The sequence below is a fragment of the Anopheles cruzii genome, chromosome 3 (assembly GCF_943734635.1).
Source record: "Anopheles cruzii chromosome 3, idAnoCruzAS_RS32_06, whole genome shotgun sequence".
NCBI classification, from domain to species: domain Eukaryota; kingdom Metazoa; phylum Arthropoda; class Insecta; order Diptera; family Culicidae; genus Anopheles; species Anopheles cruzii.
Genome location: NC_069145.1, coordinates 57,469,002 through 57,494,866, shown reverse-complemented (window position 1 = coordinate 57,494,866; position 25,865 = coordinate 57,469,002). Strand labels below are relative to the sequence as shown.

The 25,865-nt window shown below is 49.9% G+C and overlaps 1 protein-coding gene across 1 annotated transcript in view; it reads right to left on the bottom strand.

Moving 5' to 3' along the window:
- Positions 1 to 7,635: 7,635 nt before the first annotated feature.
- Positions 7,636 to 25,865, bottom strand: part of LOC128270662 (mucin-5AC-like) — a 144,538-nt gene continuing 126,308 nt past the window's right edge. The window contains exons 4-13 of the mRNA XM_053008072.1: positions 22,668 to 25,049; positions 18,597 to 18,793; positions 18,362 to 18,531; positions 18,256 to 18,302; positions 13,094 to 16,702; positions 9,332 to 9,436; positions 8,845 to 9,264; positions 8,480 to 8,772; positions 8,068 to 8,411; positions 7,636 to 7,995 (exon numbers count right to left, since the gene is read on the bottom strand). Of these exons, the coding sequence (XP_052864032.1) occupies positions 7,825 to 7,995; positions 8,068 to 8,411; positions 8,480 to 8,772; positions 8,845 to 9,264; positions 9,332 to 9,436; positions 13,094 to 16,702; positions 18,256 to 18,302; positions 18,362 to 18,531; positions 18,597 to 18,793; positions 22,668 to 25,049 (7,738 nt within the window). The 3' untranslated portion in view covers positions 7,636 to 7,824. The remainder of the gene's footprint in view (positions 7,996 to 8,067; positions 8,412 to 8,479; positions 8,773 to 8,844; positions 9,265 to 9,331; positions 9,437 to 13,093; positions 16,703 to 18,255; positions 18,303 to 18,361; positions 18,532 to 18,596; positions 18,794 to 22,667; positions 25,050 to 25,865) is intronic.

Here is a 25,865-nt window from a genome sequence, read left to right as displayed (position 1 = left end):
CACTGGCGTACATCGCTACGGACAACTCGATGCGTACAGGTATTCAGTTTCTCAAACCGTGCGACATTGCCGCTAGAGCACTTCTGATAACGGAAGCCGGAGGAATCGTTTTTTTTCTTTTGTATTATAGAGACTTTGAGCTGTAATAGCCTAACATTCGTCTCTCAAGAAGGAATCGTGATAAGCATTACGTGAGTGCAGTGAGCCATTGGTTCAGCGAGTGCTTCAAATCGAACAGGAGGTGGATCGCGATTTTCAGCGTTCACAACGTCGCCGTCGCCGTCACTGCATGGCGAAGGCAGAAGCATTCCAGAACTATCGATCGACCGATGGTTTGAGTATTTTTAAATAATATAAAAAGCCTGTGTGCGGCGGAACACCGTGTTGTCCCATCGAAGGATGAGGGGGAAGCTTAGGCATATGCTGGGGCGATCCGGCCGTGGGCATATGATGAGGAGGGCCACCTTGGGCGTGACTTGCCAAAGCAAGGCCACCTTGGCTGTATAATCGTCCAAAGCTACTTTGTTAGTCGGGGACACGCAAATTTATGCTTTTCCAGGGTCTGTTGTCAAACGCTGTGGAACACAATCTCAAGGGAACAATTTTTTCTTCACGCTCTCCGGGAGCTTCGTTTGAGATAGAAAATGGCTGCCAAGCTGAAGTGATTGCACTACGCGACACCAACAACAAAAGCACAACGATAATGGTAGGGCCACCTGGCCTCGCGTTAGAACGCGTCAGAGGCAGTAGGGCCCGTTCCCGACCGGTACCACATATTCACGATATGTCCACTATACTCCATGGCAAACAGATATTCAGCTGTGTGGATCTGTAAAGGGCATATCACCAGATACCCGTGGCGGCGGAAGATATAGCAAAAACAGCTGTAACAACGCCATTCGGCTTATACGAGTTCAAATATATGACGTTCTGATTAAGTAGTTTTGCAGCGTTTTCTGCACAACACGTTTAAAGATATGCCGTACGTTTTCCCATATGCTGACGATATATGCATCGCATCAGAAAGCAAAAAGGAGCACTCAGCATATCTAAGAGAGGTGTTTCAAAAGTTACGCGAAAACGGCTTAGTGGTCAATTTGGGTAAATGCCAGGTACCGTTCCTCGGACACGTCATTACTCCAGAAGGAATTAGTACAGATCTAGAAAAGGTCAAAGCAATTATAAACATTCCAAAACCAAAAAAGGGCACAAACTTAAAATATTTTTGGGAACAGTCAGCTTTTACCGTCGTAAAAGGGAAAACAGGAAATAACAAGAAAGATACGACAACACTGGAATGTGATGATCGTAATGAACAAGCGTTCGAAAAGTGCAAACAAGACACAGTAAATGCAGCTACGCTTGCGGCATCGGAGAACTGTATGCACTTACGATCGAGAACTGTATGCAATGTATGAGCCGGTCCAATATTTCAAAGACATACTAGTAGCATCAGATTTTACAGTGCATACAGACCACAAGCCTCTAACGACTGAGACATTAGGAACGTGCCAGGCAAAAATAACACTGGCGCGCATGGCGGAACTACAAGAAACAGACTCCGACCTGCAGAAGTTCATCGAAAATCCACCAGCAAACACATCCGCAAAGCTAAAATTATTCTTATTTTAGATATTTCGATGAATTTCTGCTGTATTGTGACACATCGACCGACGCCGTCCGCCCGTTTGTTCCACAAGAGCTTCGCCAACGTGTGATCGAGAAGGTACACAATCTCTCAAACCCGAGTATTCGAGCTACAACTCGGCTAGTCAGAATCAGAACGATTTATCTGGCCATCGCTTAGCCGTGATTGCAAACAGTTCGTTACGTACTGCATTCGGTGTCTAAAAATCTAAACTGCAACGCAATAACAAAACACCATTAGCTCAGCTACTGGCTTCCCAACAGCAGATTTCCGCGCATTCATATGCCACTGCCACCTTTCGAAGGAAAACCCACGATGGACGGCAGTTCTATCAATCGTCCTCCTCGAAAGAAGCTCGCTTATGACACTTCTCTTCGGTTACCGGGAGAGTTTTTGGACGAAACCGAAGACAACAAGCCTACACATCAAGCAGAGTTCGTCACAAACCTTATTGCGTCCGACGAACGACAGACCCTGAACCCAAATGGAAAGACAAAAGAGAGCCCGCAGAGTGTGTGCACGGCACACGAAACAAAGCACGTGCCGTACCGACAAGAATCGAAAATTCATGTTAAATCTAGTCGAATATATTGAACTTAGCATTGAACCTAGAAAACGAGCATCATTTGAACGCTCGGTTAAACTGAAACACGTATTCGGCAGCTATGCAAAGGCGACAGCATGGAAGCTGTTCCGAAATAATTGTACTGTCTGTTCGTACACATCAACACAGTTAGTTCGCACACAAATAAAAAGTACATTCTTCATTTCTTACATTATCCGGCTTGTTTTGCTGCTGTTCGATTTCCTGCGCCATTTCGCGGCGTGCTCTAACGTGTCACAACACTAACAAAAACGGCTATAAGGCCAAAAAAGAAAACCACATGGCAGAAGCCAGACCACGCACCGAACACGACGAGCGCACAACGGAAATGATCCTCTGGCCTGCGTCGTCGATCGGGCGATCGACGAAATGTCGCCACATTCGTCGAGGGAGTCACTCGCTCAGAGCACTTTGGATAGCGAGCGAAATGGTCAATCGAGATACTCGCCTGGATGACAAAATCTGCTCATTAGCGGCATTAGCACAAGCTGTTGCACAAGGATTTTTAATGGGTACCTTTTAATATCCTTTGTTTATCATTTTAAACACATTAAATAACAGGAAAACAATTAATCAAATTAACACTTAATCAAATTCATCAAATTCAATTCAATCAACATTAATAAAATTAACCATTTTCAATATACCTATTTACACCAGACCGGTCAAAATAACCGGTCATGTGAACAATTGCTTATAATGACTTCCAGTGTTTAATCACTCTATAAAAATGATATTACAAGTTTAGTAATGTTAATTGTAAACGATAAATGGATTTTACACGACAAGGATACAATTTCTAAATAGGTACATTTTTCGCTCAACTGAGTTGGACAACAGTTGGAAACTGAGTTCGCTGTGGAAGTCTGAAGTGCGGAAGCAAGTTCTTTTGAAATGTTTCTGTGTGAAATACTCGTTCGGTTTTACGCTTGGTTTTACGCTTGGTTTTACGTTTCCGCGGACGTCTAAACTTGTTGACATCAGCGTAAACGATTTGGCATTACACATTGCTTTTACGCTTGCGACAAATCAATTTCATTCGCCGATCTCATCTGGTCACCCTAGCAGATCAGCTCTCAACGCAGATCGCTTATCGCACCAATCAGCGATTAGCATCTGGCCACTAATCTGCACGCGAAAGCAAAGAGGACAGTCAGATCTCTTTCTAATCAGGGGAAGTTGTGCTACCTCCGCGGTACAACATGGAACCCTATTGAAAATATCGCTGGAACCGGTGGTCCCGTTTTCGAGAGGATTTTGACACGAACGCACCTTGTCCACGCAGCTGTCGACCCCAAAATAGCATCGTTGGATAATTAAGTAAAAAGAACATTACGACAAATTGCGCTAATGATCTCTCTATGATTTAATATCTCACTGCTCTTTGTACCCAAAATAGGACTTCTTTAAACTGCCTCCACCCAATTAAAGCCTAACGTTCCATCCGCCACGAAAAATCAAATTGCTGTCCAAACGCATGACGAGCAACATCAACAATTAACTCAACTCCGGCTTCGAACTACAACGCACGCTTGGAGTAGTGGGTCGACGAGAACTGTGACTGGGATCGTTGTTATAGTTATTTATTGGAAGACTTTCACTGGAAGGCCCAATAGTTTGCTTTACGGCATTTTTTTACAAACAGCGAAAACGGTAAACGAAATCTAGAACGAAGGTAGAATTGCGTTTGAACTTCAATAAAACGCAAATATCAACGTTCAGCATATAGTCCACAACGGTGCTACATGAAATTAGAAAAGAAGCAATTTGGCTTTGACATCTCACCTTTTATATTGTTCGTTTCAACTCGCTTGCTTCCAAAAATAGTCTTTTTCACGATTGAATCAAAGCAACCATGTGCGAGGAGTACAATATAAATTATTGTACTGCTCGCCGATCACATCATTCTATCATTTGCTACACCGTCGTTCGTGCGTGTTTTTCTTTACTGCGAACTCTTTCTTTACGAAATAAGAGCTGAAACTAAGAGCTAAGAGTTGAAAACTATGCGAAGGATTATCGAAATGTTTGCTTACTGTTTCGATCAGTTATGTGGTTATTTGTTTGCCTACCCATCTAAAGCACACTCGGAGCAATTGTTCACAGGTGAGATCGGGCACGAAATGGAAGCTGCAACACTGGAGTATCTGGAAGAAATGGAACAATGGATCGACCGAAACAGCGATGCAATTTCCGAGCGCTGTTACAACTACTTTCTGGAAAACTCTTGTGAGGAACTACCCGAACAACGAATTACGAGCGACAGCTCAGCAGAAAACGGAACTATGGAAAACGGAAAATGTCGGATGAATCTCTATCAATTGAAAACTATGCGAAGGATTATTGAAATGTTTGTTTACTGTTTCGATCAGGTACGTGGTTTTTTGTTTGCGGTTTAGTCCTCCATCTAAAGCACGCTCGGAGCAATTGTTCACAGGTGAGAACGGGCACGAAATAGAAGCTGCAACACTGGAGTATCTGGAAGAAATGGAACAATGGATCGACCAAAACAGCGATGCAATTTCCGAGGACTGTTACAACTGCTTTCTGGAAAACTCTTTCGGCGTACAACAGTTGGTGACCAGTGGGGGCTCTAATGGAGCCAGCAACAACAACCATAACGATAGTGGAGTGGACCTTTCATCGTCCACCCCGAGTTCCTCTTCAACTGTATCGACTGGTAGCAGTAGCGTCCAGCAGCAAGCCTTGATGGCGCTGCAAAACAGCTCCAGTCTGCCTGAGCTGCAGTGCCAAGTGAGCCAGCTGTCCGATCGGGTACTGCGGGACCAGTGCCGACGCCGCTCGCTGAAGCATGCCGTGCGCAAGTTGACGGAGGAAAACCGACGCCTGAAGGATGAAAGTCAAGCGGCCTTGCAGCAGTTGCGCCGCTTCACATAAAAAATAACTGAAACGGGTCAACGGAACTAAAATTGCACATTAGTAGCTGTTAGAGTATCGGCACACCACACCACAAACACCATGCACAATTTCAACGGCCTAGCTTGAAATTTCGCCTTCATCGGAAAAAACTGTAAAATGTACGGGACTTTGTTACACAAACTAAATATTCCGTAAAAACGATCTGCCGGAAATATTGTTTGGCCGTATCATGCAATATTATTACGGAATTTTGGATTTTTTTTCACTATTGCTACCTACCAGACCGCTCTGCTTCCCTGATTAGATTTCGGATTTTTCCCCTTTCGGATTTTTTCAAAAAATTCGACACAGCTGTCGAACCGAAGATTTCCGAAAAATTAATTAATTAAATTAAAACCCTTTCGTATTTGCAATAAATCAATTTTGTTCGCTCTGGCAGATCAGCCGTCAAAGCAGATCGCTTATCGCACCAATCAGCGATTAGCATCTGGCATCTGCACGGAGAAGCAAAGATGATAACCTGATCTCTTTCTAATCAGAGGAATTTGGGCTACCTCCGCGGTACAACAACATGGAACCCTATTGAAAATATCGCTGGAACCGCTTTCGAGAGGATTTTGACACTTTGACATTTTTTTAATTTTGATTTGTCGAAAAATATCCAACCCAATCCACCCAAATAATAACGTTACACTGGCGCCGCTGTTGATATTGATTAAAAATTTATTTTACTCGATTTTTCACGCTCTTGCTCTCTCTCTCTCGCTCGCTCTATTCAATGCACTTACACTCTAACGGCAGTGCGTTTGTTCGGTCGCACCCTAACCTGCCCAAGAACTACGTACCGGCAGTATAGCAGTAACACAAACAGCAATGTGTAAGATGTAGCGTAAGGGGACAGAAAAAATACATTTTCGGTAAAGAACTAAGGGCCATACCAAGGGCTGTGGCTGGTGCGGCTCTGTCTGTGTGTAATAGTAGGGTCCATAACATGAAGCGCCTCTCCTCCTTCCGCCGCGTGCGCGGGCCATGCGATGGTTTGTCCTGATTGATTGTTCCGTGTGGCAATCCGGCAATTCCAATTCCAATTCTGATGTGATTTTGTTTTGTGCTCCTAAAGGGAGGCCTCGGGCCCCGGACCAGAGTTGCCAGAGGGAAGAAGGTCTAGGTCTATTTACAGGAAAATCATCAGCTTCCCGCCCGGTGCCCCCCACACTAAGCTACGGGTGCACGCCTATCTACCTAATAATCTAGTTTCTCACCGCATCTCACTGCCTGGATCGCCTGGTCGTCGCGCGTAGCACACAATACTGTCAAGTCAGGGAAGAACGGAGAGCCGCACCTGTACGTGGAGCACGTGTCCTGTCCAGTGCTGGGCCCCATTTTCTCGTGGGGGGGCGTGTAGCCCTGTTAAAATGGTATGCGTTTCATCGTCATCGGCAAGACTTTCACCCAAAAGACCTCTCTGCCCCAAGGTCAGCAGTGGCAGTGCTGCTTTGCTTTAGTGATTAGTGATACCCCTGACTCGTAGAAACAGATTGAATCGAATTCGAAAGGGATCGTATAGAGAGAGAGAGAATCAAAACGTACACAGACAGCCAAGTGACGATGAAACCGGACACCAGCGTAACAGAGCGTCAGGATGTGATTCGTGTGCTTCCTTCAAGCGCTAAGCCCCCCAATTTGTCATCAGATAAAACGGATACTAGTTTTTGCTACAATTTGCACTACGTCCTCCTATTGTTAGAGCGTTGTCTAGCGCTCTCTCTCTCTCTCTATCTGGAGAGTTCCTTTCTTCAGCGTTTTTTGTTTTTCTTCGTTCGTTATGGCAGTGCACTAATTCCTAATCACCTTGCGACGACGGTGCGGTTGCTCACACACTTTTATCATGAAAACAAAAAAAAAACCGTACCGTAAACCGTAATCTTCCGGCCACACTTCAATCTGCAGTATCCAGGTGTGGTTGGGGTGCGGTTGAGTATTATATACGTAGCTCTGTCTGTCTGTCTGTCGATCTATTCGCACGAGGATCACTTTTGGAGAAAAAAGTTGGTCGATAATTTTGTGCCTTTCCGTCGTTTTGTTACCAAAAACCGATCATAAATATTTACACAGCACGTTTTTGGGTCGGGCCTTATTTTGTTTGCCGCCTTGTTTTTTTTTTTTACCTTCCGACTTCCGATCGCTACCTAAACCTGTGTGACCGCGTGTGTGTGTGTGTGGCCGGTACGCGGCTCACTCGCGGCTTCTCCCCCTAAAGTCTCTAGAGTTCTAATAATTTATAGCAGAATAAAATAGTATCATACACTAGAATTAGTTCATGTTCTCCTGTCTCGTTCCTGTTAAGTATCGCCTCGCCTCGGACCATACACACTCTGACGGAACTTTCGCGAGGACCGGACCGGGACACGCGCGAGTCCTCCCAAGCGGCTGTGTATCTAGTGAATGTGTGGCGGCGACGGCGGCGGCGGCGGCGGCGGCGACGGTTCGATTAGTTTTCTTTTGACGCTGTTGGGGGAAAAGAAAAAAATCCTTCCGCCCTTCTTTCGGTCCCGTCCCCCGGACGTGGAGGACGAAGTGTCTGTGTGTCAGGCATGAGCCCTGACGAGGCTAGTGGTGTGGGGGACTATTGGGGAAGGACTCGCGCGTGACGCTTGATCAGGTCCGCTCCAATCGCTCGGGTGACGATGACTTAGTTGGTGTCGGCCACCTCGATGTCGTTGTCGATGCGGGACGAGCGGATGCCGGTTTTGCCGGTCCACGGGTAGATCTCGGGGCACGGCTGGCAGGTGCGCATGTACCGGACGCCCGACTTGTGCCACAGGTTGCAGACCTTCGGGTTGTTGCACCGCTTCGGGCGATCCTGATCGGATCGGGGAAGGGAGATCGGGTTGAGGTGAGAGTGAGGCCCATTCGGGAGCTCTGCGTGACTTACCGGGTAGTTGCACTGGAACGGCGTGAAGGAGTTGATGCGCGAGAGCGGGGTCGGGTCGCGGACCCACTGCAGGGCCTGCCAGTTGGTGATGATGAACACGTCCGGCATCGAGTTGATCGCGTCCAGGAACTGTATGAATCCTTCCTTGTGGTGCGGCTGCGTGAACCAGGCCGCGTGGTAGTACAGTCCGAACGGCGCCCGGTTGGTCGTGTAGTGGCGCTCGAAGTTCTTCATGATCATCTTGTACACCCCGTCCGCCTCGGGCGGGTTCGAGCAGGCGTCACCCATCGAGCAGCGCCCACCGTTCAGGTCCTGCCACATCACCATAGGAACTTCCCAAACACCTGCGGCGGAGAACGGGGCAAGTGAGCAACTGGTCAGCAGCAACACTCCGCCGACGGCGCACACTTACCCGGATAGCTCTTGGTCGGACAGGGCGGAATCATACAGTCGTGGAAGATCTTGTAGTCGAGCGTGTACGGCCAGCTGGGCGGCCGGTTCTCGTACACCGGCATCGACGAGTCGTACGTGAAGTTGAAGTCGTGCAGCATCTTGAACATCTTGTTGCCACCGATCGACAGGAACGGGGCGCGCATACCGCGCACGTCTTCCAGCTTGACGCCACCGTACGCGGACAGGATCTCGCGTTGGCCGGCGACCTCCCGGGCCCATTTCTTCGGCGAGAACGACTCCCCGAAGCTGTGACTGTGTGGAGGAAATGGGCGGTTAGGTGCGGCACTCGGTGTCGCCGGTCACTACGCCGTCCGAACTACTTACGAGACCGTGTGCGACGCCATCTCGTGGCCAACGGCGTACAGGTTCTGCACCTGGCTGTAGTCGGTCCACTCGTGCGACACGTAGAACGTGGCCGTGATCGGGCAGCCGTTCGGGTTGACGCGGCCCCGCTCGAACAGGTCCTGGTACAGTTGCTTGTTGAGGTCGTTCACCGAGTCGTCGAAGGTGAGCAGCACGATCTGCGGGACCTGCTCGACCGGCAACTCCCCGGGTACGTCCTTACCGCCGCAGTAGCAATCGGGCAGCAGGCACACGTCCTTCCGGCACTTGGCGGCCGTCTTGTCTGGGGTCGGCTGCGGGTACAGTGGCTCCGGACGGGTCGGTGGATACCGGTAGATGTCGATGAACTCCTGTGCCTTCGAGACAATGGTCTGCGATGGCTTCAGGGTTGGCCGTGCTCGTCTGAAACGGACAGACCAGCTGGGATTGGAGTTTCTGGAGATCCCGGATCCCGGCGTTCGGTACTCACGGTGGATGGGTTCCTCGGTTGGCCGAGATGGTCGACTGGACCGGGTCGGTCGCGTACTGCGAATTGCCACGGTTCCGGTTGTTGTTGTTGTTGTTGTTACTCACTCTGTCCAGACGCGACGGGGTACCCAAAAGAGGGAGAACGTCAAGAATTAGCCGATGGGGAACACTAGGACGCTAACAGCCAAATAAAGGCCACGGGTCTCCACGCAAGAGAGAGAGAGAGACGGAGGGAGTCCAGGTATTTCGTTGTCGCTCGAGCAGGGCGAACCCATTAGGCCTTGCGAAAGCTCATGTCATTCGATGAGATTAGTAGAGGGTCCCGGTAGGGAGGGTTAAGCCGGAGCCGGGTCTGGCGGGTCTGTGGGGTCCCCACACAGCCCACACCCCACCGTCGTATTAGACCACCAACGTTACGTTACGGACTACGGAGCTACTGAAACGGAGACGCCAAGCCGTGATTAGAAGAATTACGTCCGACGAAAGAAGCGTAACCCGACCGGCGGCGGCGGCGGCCAAAAGGTGGATGAAGGTGCGGGGTGGCCGCCTGCCACCGGACGAGAATGGATGAACACACGAATAGTAACGGGGAGTTAGGCTACAAAGAGTAGAACTACGGTGCAGATGAACGGTAAAAACGGAACAGAGCGGGACGATGAGTAGGGTCGGGAGTGAAGGTGGAAGTGACTGGGACTGAGGGACTGGGACTGAGTGGGTGAGTTGGGGGACAATCACGTTGCAGGATGATGATCATCGGTGCGGATACTTCGTGTCTTTTCTTGGGGGACTTCGGGTATGTGTGTGATGGGAGTGGAGCGTGCAGACAAGACGAGAGACTGTTTGGGTCTTAGTGTGTGTGTGTGTGTGTGTATGTTTGTGCATGGGACGCGAAGTGTCGTCCTTGAACCGCGGCCAACTAGCGGGTCCCGGTGTATAGCACAGCTTTGCAAGCGTTTCTATGGTAACAGATATTGCGATCTCTGGATCTCGGGAAGAACGCTGTTCCTCTGGATCTTCGCCCCGTTCCTCGGGTGCCCCAACACAGCTTTGAGCTTAGCCCCGGTGCGGTTCGGTGGCCGTTCGATGGGGGTTGTTTGGATGTGGGTTGTTTCCGCACGGGAGAGGTTGCTTTAAATTTGGCTTTGTGGTGGTGGTGCAATGCAACTACTACTACTTCTAGTTGTGGTGTTAACATCCCGGGTTTCGCGGTGTCTAACTCCACGGGTTCACGCGCCTACTGCTTTGCCGGTCGGTCGCTCTCTCTCTTTTCTGTCCAGCCGCCACATCGCGTCCCTCAAGTGCAACCAACCGGTTCCAGTCCGGTGGCCTATTGCAGAATCATATCCTTTTTTGCCGTCGATGGTGCCCGTGTGTAAAGAGAGAGAGAGAGCGAGCTCTCAAGTGTGGTGTTAGTAACTAAGGGAGGTGGCCAACTGCTAGTCTCCTCTTGAGGACTCGAGAGCCTGTTTCGCTTTTACAACCGAGTTCCGTGTTTTAGTCCAGCTCCTGAAGCGTGCCCGGAAGCCACGAGCCGAGAGCCACCGAATACGTAAGCGGTGCGCTCACTGTGTGCCTGCTCCTTCACGGAAACAGTGCCACCAGTCTACTAGATCCGTTTCTCGGCCAGATTTTATTCCGTTTTATTTCGGTTCAACAAGTAGCGCGTTCCATCGCTGAGTTTCTTCGCACCTCTAGTCTAGTGATTAAGCAAGCTACTACCCGTATTACCTAGGACTCTAGGACCTCTTTAGAGGCTAGTTACACCTCAAACTATTACACCATCTACTGCCCTGCTAGGCCGTGGGGGAGCAATCCTAATCGCTAGCCGTTAAACCATATGGTCGTCGTGTCGTGAAGGTCGTGGCGCGATCACTGGTCAACCAAACCAAGCTCTACTACTCCTCTGCTCTGTGCTCTACTCACACTGTCTGTAGTGTGTTGGTGTGTGAGAGCTGTGTGTGTGTGGTGTAGAGAAGTTACTCTTAGTATGAGGACTGAGGACTTTCTACGGACTGAGCACTCTGCAACTTCTTTATAGAAAGTCCATCGGTTTGTACCTTCGGAGACCGCGGCTTCGTTACTAGAACCCATTAAGGAATAGCACAACGACAACAAAGTGACGTGTTGTTCCGGCTGCTAACGGCTGAACGAAGCTAGGGGTCCTCGAAGCGTTTATCCGTTTGTCTTCGTATAGAGCAGTAACAGTGCCACTGGCGTTAGGACATACTCCTAGCCCTAGCGCCCACATGCCATTCGCTATTACGTGGACACGGCAGTCTCAGAGCAACTGCAGTCACTGAGGACTAATGTTAAGTGCGGGCCAAGGACAAATGTGTGTTCTTGGAAGTAGAGAGTAAAGAAAGTTTGAGAAACGGCCCAAAAAGAAACTTTTGAGTAACTAGTAGGCGGTGAAGCATTTGCTATAAACTAACACATGAGCTGAAAAGTCCCGCGCCTAACATAGAAAAGGTGCTAGTCTTATTGCATTTATCGTTTTTTTTTTCAATCAATACTAACCTTCAACAGAAAGCTGTCAAAATTTAACGATATTCTTCTCGGTTATTAAGTTACTGCGCTAAGAGTTACAGTACTTTTGTTATTTTCAAAACAATGGATGAAACAAAATTTCGTAATTTAATTTTACAAAGCTTCTTGATGGGGAGAAATACCGTTCAAACAAAGAAATCGCATGGAAAGTGTTATAAGGACTCTGCTTCAACATTTACTGTTAGAAATAACAATAAAATGTTGGTGTTGGTTTGCTGACTTCAAATGTTGTACCATCGCAGACACCGATGATGCAGAACTCTCATTGGACGTCGTAACACCAGAAAGCATTAAAATATCCACAAAATCGTTTTGAATGATCGAAACGTGAACTTTCATGAGTTAGCTGACATTGTGAAGATCCATCGCTTAACTCCGGAATCAAAACGATCGTCTTGTGAGTGGAGAGCGCAACTGGTGAATCTCATCCAAAGCGCCCGAAAGCACAAAAATCGCCCTTGAAAGGTTACGGCATCGGTATTTTGGGATGAATGTGGCGTAATATTCATCGATTATCAACAGTGAATATAATATAGTGTTATTGGAGCGTTTGAAGGTCGAAATTGCAAAGAAAGGACTGCATATGGCAAAGAAACAAAATTGTTCCGTCAAGATAACGCACCGTGTCACAAAGGTTCTACAAAAGCGTTATTTATATTAGAGCGCCGCTATAATGATTGTTTGGCTCTTGGATGGAGGTGACGTTGATGAATAGCGCAAATTTTGGAAAAAATGGAAAGGCGTTTTCTTTCCTAGGCCCGGGACTTTTCAGCCCATGTGTTACGATATGAATCATCGATCAGAAGTTGGCTATGGAAGATTGATGGTTTTGGCTTTCTCGATCTCTTTCGATCTACTCTCTCTCTCTCTCTCTGTCTCTCCCTAAGAAGTAGTAAGCAAACTAATCGCTACTGTGTGTACACGAATGTGGCGTGTGTGAGTGGAAAGCGTCTACGCTAGGCTCCCTAGAATCCTTTGGCTGGAATCTAGCGGAAGGTACCGGTCCTAGCTGGCGGTGGTGGGGTGTGTGGTGTGCCTGCCAGCTCGCGTGAGAAGTAGAATTAGAGGCAGAGTAGAGGCATCTACGGCGCATAGGCGATAGAATCGTGCTTAGATTCATTATTTGGTTGTTGATTGGAAAGTTGCAGAATGTGGTTTAGCAGGTAGTGGTGTTGGTGGTTGGTGGTGGTTTTTGCTGGGCAAATCATATCAGTACCTCGACGGGATCTCGTTGCACTTGGCGGACAGCGAGTTTTCTGTACATTGTATGCTTTTTCCCGCTGCTGCGGACGGCTTGCCGTACCGGCGTGGCAGTTGTGCGGCTGCGATCGTGGTCTTTATGGCATTATTGACCCTGGAAGCGCGCGGTGGGAGCTTGCTCATGGCGAACGTCGCGGTTGGCGGGCGGACTGTGGTGGTGGTGGTGGTGGTGGAGGCAGTGGTGGGGATTGTGGATGGGCTGACGCTTAGGCTACCGTTCGGGTAGCCCGTAAGCCCGCTGGCTACGTCCGGAAGTGGCGGAAGAGGAGTGGAAGAACTCAAGGAAGGGAAGGAAGACGGGGAGGAGGAGGTGGTGATGCGTGCAGCGTTGTACGGGGTGGTCGGGTCGACAGTCAGGTCCGAACCGGTCAGATTCCGTTCGGGCGCCGTACTCGGATACGGGCGCGATGGCACATAGTAACGCTCGGTTGTCGGGGCCGTAACGGTGGGTGTAACGCTGTAACGCTTCGAGGCCCGTGCCATCGGCCGGAAGGTGCTCCGAGTGATGGGCGTTGTCGAGGGTGTCGTTGTCGGAGTGGCGGTCGTCGAGGGCGTTGTCGGAGTATTGGTCTTCGTCGTCTCCAGGTACGAGTAATCGGCCAGATCTTCGTCTACCTCATCATCCTGCTCCTCCTCGTCTTCGTGGTCGTCTTCGTCATCGTCGTTTTGGGTGCTCTCCTCGTCCGAGCTCGTCCCACTCGTGTCCTGGTGGAGGTACGACAGCTGCAGCTCCTTCTCGGTCGGAATGTTCATTTCCGGCATCTCGACCGTGGCGCGGAACTTTTTCGTCGTCGACTCCACGGGTCGACCACTGTTGGCGACAGGGGCAAAGGAGCTCACTTCAGTCGAGGTCGCGTGGAACCGCGTGTAGTACACCGGTTTGTCGGTGATCTGCACCACTTGGCCCGGGCCACCGGCGGTGCGGTTCACCTGACTCGCGTCCGGCTTGACAGGGGACTTGGCTTTGTGGAGCTCGAGCTCCACTTCATACTTGGCCCTTGGATCGGCCGTCGAAATGTGGTTCAAGTAGGCCGCACTCGGGCGCTCACTGTACTCACTGGCAGATACGACGGACAGTACGGTACTGTCCACAGAGGCCGAGGCCGAGGCGGGACTGCTCGAAACATTCCTCGAATCCACGTCGAGCAGTGTGCTCGATCGGAGCTGCGTGTAGCTTTGGGCCGTAGGTCTCAAGCGAGTGTACGATCGGCGCGGTGATCCACGGCCACGGGGTCGCAGATACTGCAGATAGCGGGGCGTGGTCACCTCGTCGTACGACTCGGCCGATCGCACAAAGCTAAACACCGGCCGGTAGCGCCCGCGATAGACCTCGGTTGGCTTGGTCACTTGGGTGACGTTGGCCTCTTCCGGTGTCGCTAGAGTGGTGGTGCTAGACTCACTTACGCTAGGAGCCACCGTCGTCGTCGTCGACGTCGACGTAGTAGTCGACGACGTCGTGCTCGGAGCAGCAGCAGTAGTTGTGCTTGGAGCCTGCGTCGAAAATGGACGCTTCACCGTGAGCCCCACCAAAGGCAGGCTTTCCGGTGTGGTCGTCCGGTACAGGTTCAAGATGACGCGCGACGTCGACGCGAACGGTTTGTCCGAGGACGTCGTCTGACGCTGCACCTCGAGACTTTTGTACGGTGACACCAACACCCGCTGGCCGGTGGCTGGCTGACCTGCGGACGGGTCCAGGGTTTTGTTGAGCGCTTCCTTAAAGATAAGGCCGCGCGAGGTAAAGCTTTGTACTTTCGGTGGCTCCTGAGTCACCACCACCTTCTTGCCCTCGGGGCGTGGCGTGGTTCGCGGAGGGAACCGCGTTGGAGCCAAAGTGGTCGTCGACGTTACCACTACGTCATCCTTGGCCAGACTGGGGCGTGAACGCAACAAAGGTTCGTCCAATTCTTGCACCAAGTCGGGCTCGTTAGTCTCCTGCAGGGTGTTCGTCCTGGGACTGGAGAGCACCTTCTCCTGCACCAGCGCAGATGGCGCCCAATCGTGGCTGGAGGCGGTCGGTTCGACGTGATCGAGGCTCTTATGAAGAGCAACGGACTCAACCGGCTTCGGCGTCTGGGGCCGTGCGGTTGTACTAAGGCTAGAGCTTATCACGAATCTTACGTTACTAGCACCTAGGGCAGTGGAAGTGGTCGTCGACGTGCTGGTCGACGGCGTGACCACCGGGGTCGTCCTTTCAGTGCTTGCCACACTGGTGACGTCATCAGAAAAAGTGGTTCGGGTGGGCAGCGGCGATCCGGACTCAAAGCCGGCACCCGGGCGAACCGAGACACCGAACCGCGGACCATTCAGCCCAGTCAGGGTGTAGGTTCGGTTCGGTTTGCCAAATTGCTGCGCCGATTGGACCGGCTCGAACCGTGGCGCGAATGGGGTCGGTGTTGGCCGTGGCCGTGCCGAGTCCACGGTGCGCTGGGGCTGAGGCCCGTAGGTGAATCGGATCGGTTCCGGAGTGGTGGTTGCGATTGTCGAGGATTGCGTCGCCGACAGTGTGGTAGCGATGGCGCTCAGGAAGGTATGCTGCGGCAGGGATTCACGATAGAGGAACCCACCGTAGTCGGGCAGCGCGTCAGGCGCTTTGGCCGTCGTACTAAAAGGAGTACGGAAGCTGGACGGTTGCACCTCGGAGAGGACAAACTTTGGCAGCTTCCGCTGGACGTCCAGCGTTGTGGTGGGCAGCGGGGACGTTGTGCTTGGCACCGGAGTAGTTGTGGGCCTTCTAGTGGTAGTGGTACTAGTAGTAGTAGTAGTAGTAGTAGTAGTAGGTGTTGTAGTGGTACTTGGAGGGAAGGTACTCGTCAAAGGGACAAACTGGTGATCCTGGCCAGGTCGCGGGTCATCGTACGAGAAGGGAGTCTGCTCGCGTACCTCGGGAGGGCCGGCAGCGAACGCATGAACCGACGACGAGGATCGCGCCGACTGAAACGGACTCAAGAGCACCGGCAGAAGCTTCTGGGTAATAAACTGCTTCTTGGAGTGGCCGTTCTCCGAGTCGTCAGTGGCCGGGCGGAGCTTCGGAGACGGACCGTAGTGTCGGACAGGACCAAGCGGTTCCTCGTCCACCGGATCACCCTCTACGTCTACGTCGTCCTCATCGTCGTCGCCTTCGTCGTAGTAGTGATCGTCCGGGATCGGATGGAACTTGATCTCGGGGGGCGGAGGAGAAGGAGACGGAGGCAGACGAACCGGATGTCGATTGTACTCGGGGGACGGTCGGAACCGTGGCAAGTGTTCGGTACGGACGGTTGTGGTCGTTGTGGTGGTACTGGGTACGGTGGTGGTGGTGGTGGTGAGTGTGGAGGGTGTGCTTGATGATGATGATGGTGATGGTGATGGCGTTGGATGGATGTGGCGTGGCACCGACGAGGAGGAGGTAGTGCTACTGCGGTACCGTGACTCATCGGCAGGGGACCGGAAGGATGGTGGAGCAAAGGACACCAGGAAGGGAGGAGGCGGTTCGGGGGACGATGAGGGACCCGCGCTGCGTGCTGCGAGTGTTAATATGATTGATTTGGGTGTTGTTTTAATGCTTTGATCGTCCAATTGTGATGATCTGTTGGGATAAATATAGCATCGTAGAGATTGACATTTTAGAACATATCGTAACGCTTGTAACGCTTGTAACGCTTGGCAACGCGAGCGTCCAGCGTTGCTAGGTTTTGATTTAATAGGTAACAGTTGTAGGTAGGTTTGGGGAAAATGAAAGTTCAATTGAGGGTTTAGGATTGGTTTAGCAAAAGATAAATGAATCTATGTACAGTGAGCTTCGAAAAATTACGCTCTTCTTGCGCTAGGTTCAGCCATGTTATGGATGCCATCGTTACAAGATATTAAATGGATAGTTGCGTGAGGAGTGTAATTTCAGACGTTCAGGAATTCTGCAGTTAAAGGAAGCGTCTAGCGGCGGAAGTGGTTAATCTCAGTCAATGTTACTTGGCCACTGACACTTTCTTCGTGGGAAGGAGGAAGCAACAAACAAAACGGGAAACCATCCGTAATTTCCGTGGATGGAGTTTGGGTTTATAGAACAGTAGTTGGGGAAATTGTAGAACAACTTGGGACGGAAACATGCATAATGATCGGATGAAACATGCAGAGAAAGTAATGGATAAAAGCAAAAGCTGGCTAAGGACAACTGCATTTCGCTAAAGAAAGCGCGAAAGAACAGCTCTGAAATATGGCTCCAAGTATTGGAAAAATAAAACTAGAAAGACAGAAATGGACAGAACTGATCGATGGAGTTGTGAGAGGTATTGCAATGGAGAGACACGGAAAATGGCCGCCAACAATACACTACAAGACTACAACAGCAGAAAAACGGTGTCCCCAACAGCACTCTAACCCTCCGGGTATTGGAGAGTTCTAGTTGTGTTTCGTTCCTCCGACTGAGGTTACAGAGTAAGTGTCCGCCAAATGGTTTGTTTTGTTGCTCCCTGTGTTGTGGCGAGTCCAGTGGTGAGTAAATGGTTTTTGACTAAGTCCAATGCGAGATACCCTAACCAAATGTGTGTGTGTGTGTGTTTTCGGTTTATCAGTGTGCGTGTATGTCTCGTACCGATGTAATGAGTTCTAATGAGTGAAGCAATATGCGGCTAGACTCGCTATCTGGCCCTTTGACCATAATTTCTAGATCCAAAACGGTCTCTACCTGGTTGTATAGTACTGTGGTATTGGAGCTGGTGTGGTAGTTGTGGTGGTGGTGGTGGTGGTTCTGGCTGTAGTTGACGACGGCAGTGAGAATGGTTCGGGTGTCGTAACGAACGCCGTCTGATACTTGGGACCGTTATAGGCACGGACCGTGGACGATACCAGTATCGGGCGGTCCGAGATAGAGTTCAGCTCGTTTCTATTGGTGAGCGAATTGGGGGAGAAAGCGGTAGACATACCGGCGTTTGGGAAGAGCAGTTGAAATCCAGAGCAGAAAAAGAGATAGGAAGGAAGTTTAGAGACATTCGGGTTCTACTATATAGGGGTTCAAAAAGGTTCGCTTGAAAGGCAACAAAACAGAGAGAAGGTTTTCTTCTCCAATTTTTTTTTTGCTATCGAGCACCAGACGAGATGTACGCCGATCAATGCGGTCATTTAATACTAGATCCTTCAAAATACCTGATTTGCGTGTTTGTTTGCTTCGTATTGTAACGATCTTCTTGCAGCTGCAAAAGAGGAGGGAATTAGAATCGATCGACGAATGGCCAGAAGCCAGAAAAGGTACCTGAGCCACTAGAGCATCGTCGTAGTCTGCTTGATAGGAAGGCCGCTGATAGGTAGTTCTAGGAGAAGTGACGTACGGGTCTCGTTGAGAAGTTGGAGCAACGGTCGTGACAACGGTCGGTCGGTAGGTTGACGATACCACCGGTTTCTGGGGTTGCTGTGGTTGATATTCTGCAAAGCGGAGACGGGGTATTAATACTAGCTACTGCCACCTACTGGTCCGCCGTGTATCTTACCAACATCTCGGTACAGTTCCACGTCTTCGTCGTAAACGGCGTAGTAGGAATCGTATGCAGATGGTTCATAGTTGCTGGTGTTGTAGTAGTTGCGGTTGCTTTGCGTAAGCTGCGTCTTCTGCTGCTGATGTGGCTGCTGCTGCTGCTGTTGCTCCTGAATGTAGCGGGGCGGCGGAGCTTGCGATGAAGTTTCCACTCTGGCAGGGAAGGGATCCAATGCAAATATGCTGGTTAAAACACATCGAATCGGTACGGTTGGCTTCAAACGACAACCCATAACATCTCATTCCAACCATAAATAACCATCATCATCATCACACCAAGTTACTGCTGTCATCACCGTAGATCGTATCGTGTGTCTGGTCAGTCGAACTGTTTGCCATTCCGATATGAAGCCATTCCGATTCGGTGGTGTAATGGGGGTTTTGTTAATTATTGTAGTATCGTGTTGGAATATTTTGCGAATGGAACTGATGACTCTGGTTGTAGAATAGGTTACCTAGGTTTTTTAAATATTTTACTGATCACTATAACCAGGATGGCCTGATCAGCGACCATGCGCCTCCATCGTATTGAGCGTGACCATGCACCTCCATCGTGCGGCCAGTTTTATCGCATTGTTCAATGGGCATGAGCATGCAAAAAATCTAGCTCAATTAGAATAAAACAAAGTCTTTTGATTTTCCAATACACAAATACTGAATGAGTTATGGACCCAAGGGATGTTTATGAGATTTCCGGCACGTCATCTCAATATTGAACTTATTCGCCTATAGCCTAGATATGATTCAACAATTTTCCATAAAAAATGTCGAATGATATGATAATTGGTGTACAAGGGCTGTTACAAATTTTTTGCGGCATTTGAATTTTCACGAGCTGAGTATATCCGATTTTCGATCTTTTGGTGGCGTTAGGTTGCTACGCATGTCAGTAACTTATTGTGAAAAGTTCAGCCATTTTAAGTAATCAGTCAATTTTTGACAGCTGTTTTACTGTGCACGTGTTTTGAATTATCGTCGATTTGTCTCTACTCCGAAAAAAGGATGGCGCAGAATCATTCAGAATCTCAGAAATCTCAAATTTTGTGTGAAAAATGAAATTAGGAGCACGGACGTATTCCAAATGTTTACTGTGGCTTATGGTGAAGCTATTAAGACCAAAAGCAGCACTTATCGGTGGTTCAACATTTTTTCAAAGGGCCGAGAAGATGTGAACGTCGAAAAGACAGTTTTGCTTGCAGTTTTCTTCGATTGCAGGTTCGTGGTGCATCATTAGTTGTTGCCAAAGGATAAAACGGTCAGTAAAGAATATTTCCTGCAAATTATACGCAATTCGGCCGAAACAATCCGTCACAAATGTCCAAATTTGTGGGAAACCCAAAATTGGCTGTCGCGCCCCTGCTCACACATCGTGATTTCTGCGCGAATTTTTGGCCAAAACAACGCTCTAATGATGCCAAAGCCACCGTATTCTGTAGATCTGGCCTCCTATGACTTTTTCTTGTTCCGAGTAACTGAGTGGAGCCATGAAAGGACGACGTTACGCTACGATTTAGGAGATAAAAACGGCATCGACGATGAGCCAAAACACGTCCATGCTAGATGGCTGTAAAAACTTGACTGACTACTCAAAATGGCCGAATTTTTCACCGTAAGTTTCTGACATAGCAACCTAATGCCACAAAAAGATCGAGAATCGGATATAAGTAGCCCGCGGAAATTAAAGTGTCGCAAAATTTTTTTCGTATTCAAAAAGGTTTCGTAAGGTTTCGTTTCGATTTGGAGGCAAATATTTAATCCATTGAGATCTCATTGAGATCCAGAAGTATGCAAACGTATTTGGTAAACAGCTGGATTTAGCTGTCAATTTGGGCCTCCTCATTGTGCTTTTTTGACAACACTGCCTTGTTTTGACATCAGGCAAATGATTTCAGAGGTTAGACGTTAGACGGAATCATTACTTTTTTGCTACCTGTTGAAGAAAACTGCTACAGAATCGCATCAACTGCTTGTCGAAGCTTTCAGACGAAGCGAAGTGCGTTCAGCAGTTTAAAAAATTTAAACATGATGATTTGGACTTAACAAACAAAGAGTGTCGAAGCAAAATGTTAGAAGACGCCGAACTACAGGGTGGTCAAAAACGCGTGCACATTTTGAACTACTCATTATTTGACGTTTAAAACGTCAAACTTGATTCTGGAAAATGTAAACATTTAGTAGACACTTCCAAATTTACGAAATGGGTCGCTTTACGCTTGAAGAATGCTGGGAAATATTAAAAACTTACTTCCAAAGTGGTAGGTCTAATCTCAAACTGTGCGATATTTGAAAAGCACATTTCATTTAAGCTTATTCCCACCTCGGTGGTTATGTTAACAAGCAGAATTATCGTTTTTGGGGTTCGGAAAACCCACACGTCGTGCAAGAGAAGCCAATGCACCCCCAACGAGTGACTGTTCGGTGCAGATTTTGTTCTTCTGGCATCATCGGCCTCCGTATGAAAGAATGAAGAAAGAGCCGTCGTAACCGTCGATGGCGAACGCCACCGAGAAATGTTGGTTAATTGTTTCTTTGGCGAAATTGATGCTGAGAACTTAGCCGACATTTGGCTTCAACAGGATGGCGCTACGTGCCCCACAACGTCAGCCACGATCGATTGTTTGCGCCACATCTTCGAAAGTCGAACATTCAGTGGAAATGGTGATGTGAATTGGCCTCCAAGAAGCTGCGATTTGACGCATTTGGACTATTATCTTTGGGGAGCGGTGAAAGATAAATGTTATGCAAACAAACCAACAACTATTGACGACCTTAAGAGCGAAATTGAAATTGCCATTGCCGCGATAGGACCAACGACAGTCGAAAAAGTGCTCAAAAATTGGGTCGACCGAATAGGGTACTGCGAAGCCAGTCGTGGTGGACATTTGAGCGAAATTGTTTTTCACACATAAATTTGTTGATCAACCTTTCAAATAAATGTTTAAGCATCGAAAAATATTCAGCCGTTTTTGTTTTATAACCAAATCAAAATGTGCACGCGTTTTTGACCACCCTGTATAAGTAACTTACTGACGAAACTGACACACAAACGCAACAACAATTGGCATTCATTGCATTCAACGGCAAGCGCATTCATTTTGAGATTCCAGAAAGAAAAAATCGTGGTTTAGTCCGGGAAAACCATCAACTTCGACTGCAAAATCAGACTGATTCGCCAAAAAGGCAACGCTGTGTGTCTGGTGAGACCAGAAAGGCCTGGTGTACCACAAGCTCCTAAAACTGGTGAAACTGTTAATACAGATAGCTACCGACAACAAATAAACAGTTTGAACCATCCATTGGTGAAAAAAAAAGAAGAAGCCAGAAGCCAGAAAAAGCCAGAAGCAAGAATGAACCAGAAGACACGGTGTGGTAACTTGGTTCCATGACAGTTCGCCAAAAACTGGTTCAGCACACAATCAAAGCATTTGGCTGGGAACTGCTTTACTCCCGCTGTGTTCATCAGACTTGGCCCGTTTCGATTATCATTCATTTTCAACGCTGGGACACGCATTGACTGAGCAGCACTTCGATTCTTACGAGGAAGTCGAAAATTGAATGACTAATTGGTTTACTTCAAAAGATGACGAATTCTTTCGGCGTGGAATCTATGATTTAGCATAGAGATGGGAGAAAGACTTTTCGATTTTTCGGCCTGGTAAGATGATTCATACCTAGCTAATGTTCGATAGTGGAACTGTTTGTTTTGTACATATTTACATAGAGAACGTAGAAGTAAATGGAAATAAAACAAGAAACTGATAAAATTAGGTCCAAAAGAAAGCCAAAAAGGGGCAAATTGGTGGTAAAATATAAAACAAACTTAATGAGAGCACACAGTCACGGGGAAAGAATAAAAGCCCATCTCCAAGAAAAGAAAACAAACAAAAACCAAGGAAACACTCCAAAAAGAACCCATCCTGTCGGGGGCGGGGTCCCATCCCTTCGCACGCACACTCCTCCGTCTGTCCTCCGTCCAAGAGTTCCGTCCGAGCCGATCGGAAAACCCAAAACAACAAACGTGGGGTACCTGTTCGGAAGCCGCTCATCGAGCTCGCTGTCCCGCGATCGCGGTTTCGTCAAGTTGGTGGTAGGTCTGTGGGTCGTCGAAGCGGCCCCGCCCGCTTCCCGTGGCGAGGCTTCGGTGGTCGTGCGCCACCGCTGCTGTCCCCGCTGCGGACGGATTGTGTAGCGTTTGCGCGAGGTGGTCGTTGTCGGTACCTCGGTGGTCGTCGGCGCCGTCATCGTCGTGGTCGTCGGTCGTCGAGTAAACGTCTGGGTCACTGCTGGAGTCTGGGAAGTCTTGGTCTTGGCGGTGGTCCCGGCCGCCGGAGTACGTGTCCGCACGGTAGCCGGGTGTGTGGTGTAGCGGGTTGTCGGGCGTTGCGTGCTGACCCGCAACCGATCCCCGCCACTGGGGTCCTCGCTCGGTTCGTCCAGAGCATTGTTCTGGACCGCCGTCGGGCGGACCCGCTGCCGAACGGTGTACGGTCGGAGGGTGGACTTGTTGAGGTACCGCGGAACGTCGGCCAACGGGCGGATACCTTGGAACACGTCCTCCGGGAACTTAATGATTGGCGGTATGTCACTGGAGGTGACGGCGGCCCCGGGCGAGTACGTAGTCACCGTGACCGAGGGTCGCCAGGTGGTGGTGTCGGAGTGATAGAACAGGTTCCCGGAGACGGCACCGGGCGGTTTCGGAGTGGTCAGGTTTTGGAGCGGCCGCGGAGCCATCGTCTCGGTCATCGGCGTGTACTTGGACTTGTGGATCGGCGGGTACCGGTACTGGAACTCGTCGTCATCGTCCTCCTCCTCATCGTCATCGTCGTAGTACTCTTCTTCATCCTCGTCCTCCGGACGTTTGCCGTAGGCGGGCTTTCGATTCGGTTCTTCGAGCGTATTCTTCACATACTTCTGACCTCGCTCGGGTTCGATATCGCCGGGTTGGTGGTAGTAGCTTCCAAGTCCCAGGCCACCGGCCGCCGGTCTTGAGAACGAACCAACGGCAGGTTTGCTGTAGTACACCGCCGCCTGCCCACCGTAGCCCGGTCCGCTGACCCTGACCGGCTGCAGTATCGTATTGTTAGGTCCTGGTCTGTACGGTAGCACCTGGGAACCGATCCGGACGGTTGGCACACTCTCGGTCGGCAGCCCCGGTGTGATGTGCGAGTTCTTGAGTGACTCTAGAAACTTGCTGTACTCGCCCGGACTCACCGGTTGACTCTTGAGCGGTGCGTGGCCCGGATACCGGTACTTCGGTGTGGTCGACACTGCGATCGGCTGGAATCCGTTCGTGGACTTGGTCACGAAGAGTGGCGCACTCGGTTTCGGTGTGGACGCCTCGTACACCACGCCGCCTCCGAGCTGCTGGCCGTTGGTCCCGTACCCGCCACCGTACGCCGGCCGTGGAGCCGGCTGGGGCCGGTACACTACGAGCGTGTTCGGACCGGACTCGTAGACTGGGGCCGGCGTGCTGAGGTTCGGTTTCGGTTTTGTCGCCCCGCCGAAGCTCTCCTTCAGTGGGCTGGCCGTCGGATGATTGTTGAAGAACCCACCGACGGAGCTGAACGCGATGTAGGGCGTTTTCTGGGTCGGGGCGGCTTGCGCCTTCGGTGCCTTGTGGTGGTTGTTGTTCACGGAGATCGGAGTCGAGGAGTAGGTGTTACCGAAGTGAAAGAACGCAAAGTTGTCCGGGATCGTCTCGGCATCGGCGGACTCGTCCGACAGCACGCTCGATGGAGTCGTGTACTTCTTGGCGTTGTGACTGTTGACGAAAGCCGCGGCCGTGAACTGTGGCTGATGCGGACGTCCGAGCAGGAGCGGAATGAGCGCATCCTGCGGTGTGATCTTCGCGATCGTCTTGTAGGCCTGCAGACCCTGTAGGCTCTTGTGAGCTGGTTCCTGCACTGGCCGCTGCACGCCGTACGCCGCCGCCGCCTGCTGCTGCTGCTTGCTGTTGTACGCCTCGAGGTAGTCGTTGTAGCTTTGCGTCAGCTCCTTTTTGCTGTAGGTCTGCGGCTGATAGTAGCGGGCGCCCGGCTTGAAGTAGGTGGACGAAGCGGTCGGACCGACGGTGTACCCGAACGGATCGAAGCCGGTGCTCGGGGAGTAGCTATTCTGGCGCGACAGCGAAGTGTCCAGCGAGCGGTACTGCCAGGTGCCGAGTTGCGAGCGCAACTGACGGGCCTCCCGGTGGCCGTCCGGTTCGGAGCGGATGTCCGCGTTCGATCGTTTCACGGTCTGTCGCGTCGGTTCGTCACCGGCCGCTAGGGCCGCGTCCACAGGGTCTAGCGTCTTCGGAGCAGCTCCGTTCGGGGCAGCTCCGTCGGTGTCACGTTTCTTACGGTCCCTTACGGTGGCGGATGGTTCCGCGTCGAGCGTTTGCAGTGACTCGTCATCGTCATCGTCCCTACTACAATCGTGTGTGTGTTGCGGTACGTGAAGGGATATGCGCGATTGGGCGATCGATTGATTGTGTCAAGTGTGTGTGCGATAAGAGTAGCGAGTGGAACAAAAGGGTGTAACAATACGAGTTCCAAAGGAGAAGAAAGAATGAAAGAGAGAGAAGGAGAGAGATTAAAGGTTCATGCTCACACGAGAACTTGTGGACGTACGGGCACGAAGTTCGAGGGTCTGTCGGGGGTCGCTGTGGAAGTGTCTGGTGTCCGGTACAGTGGAAAGCGGAAAGAAGTTTGGCTACTGAACATTTGAGTAATATGTGGAAAAATGAGTGTTTTGATTTAACCTCGTAGACTGGAACGGTGATTTGTGGGCATAGGTGAATTTAAGCACCGCGAAAACAAGTTTAATGGCAACTCTAAGCATGAAGTTGTCAGTTTTTAACACCAATTTCCTTCGTTATGCTCGGTAATAAAGCAATTAGAGGAGATTCAGTTATTTCTGAGCAATAATTACGGTTTTTTTAAATATGTTTTGGTCATCAAATGCAGAATTTAAGCTGAGAAACGCACGATGAAGAATTCACAAGATATTATGCTGTTTTTTCAGCATATCCTCAACTAACTGATGCAGAACGCCGAATGGTCATTAATATGAGTTGTAGCGGCGAAACAACCAGAGATATTGCTAAAACATCCGACCCAAGGGAGGCAGCAATCGGTTAAATAATCAAGGCATATGAAAATGTCGTAAACATCATATTAAATCTCGTGGGCGCAAGAAAACAACACGAAAACGAGTTGATAAACGTAAAGTGAATATCTCATCT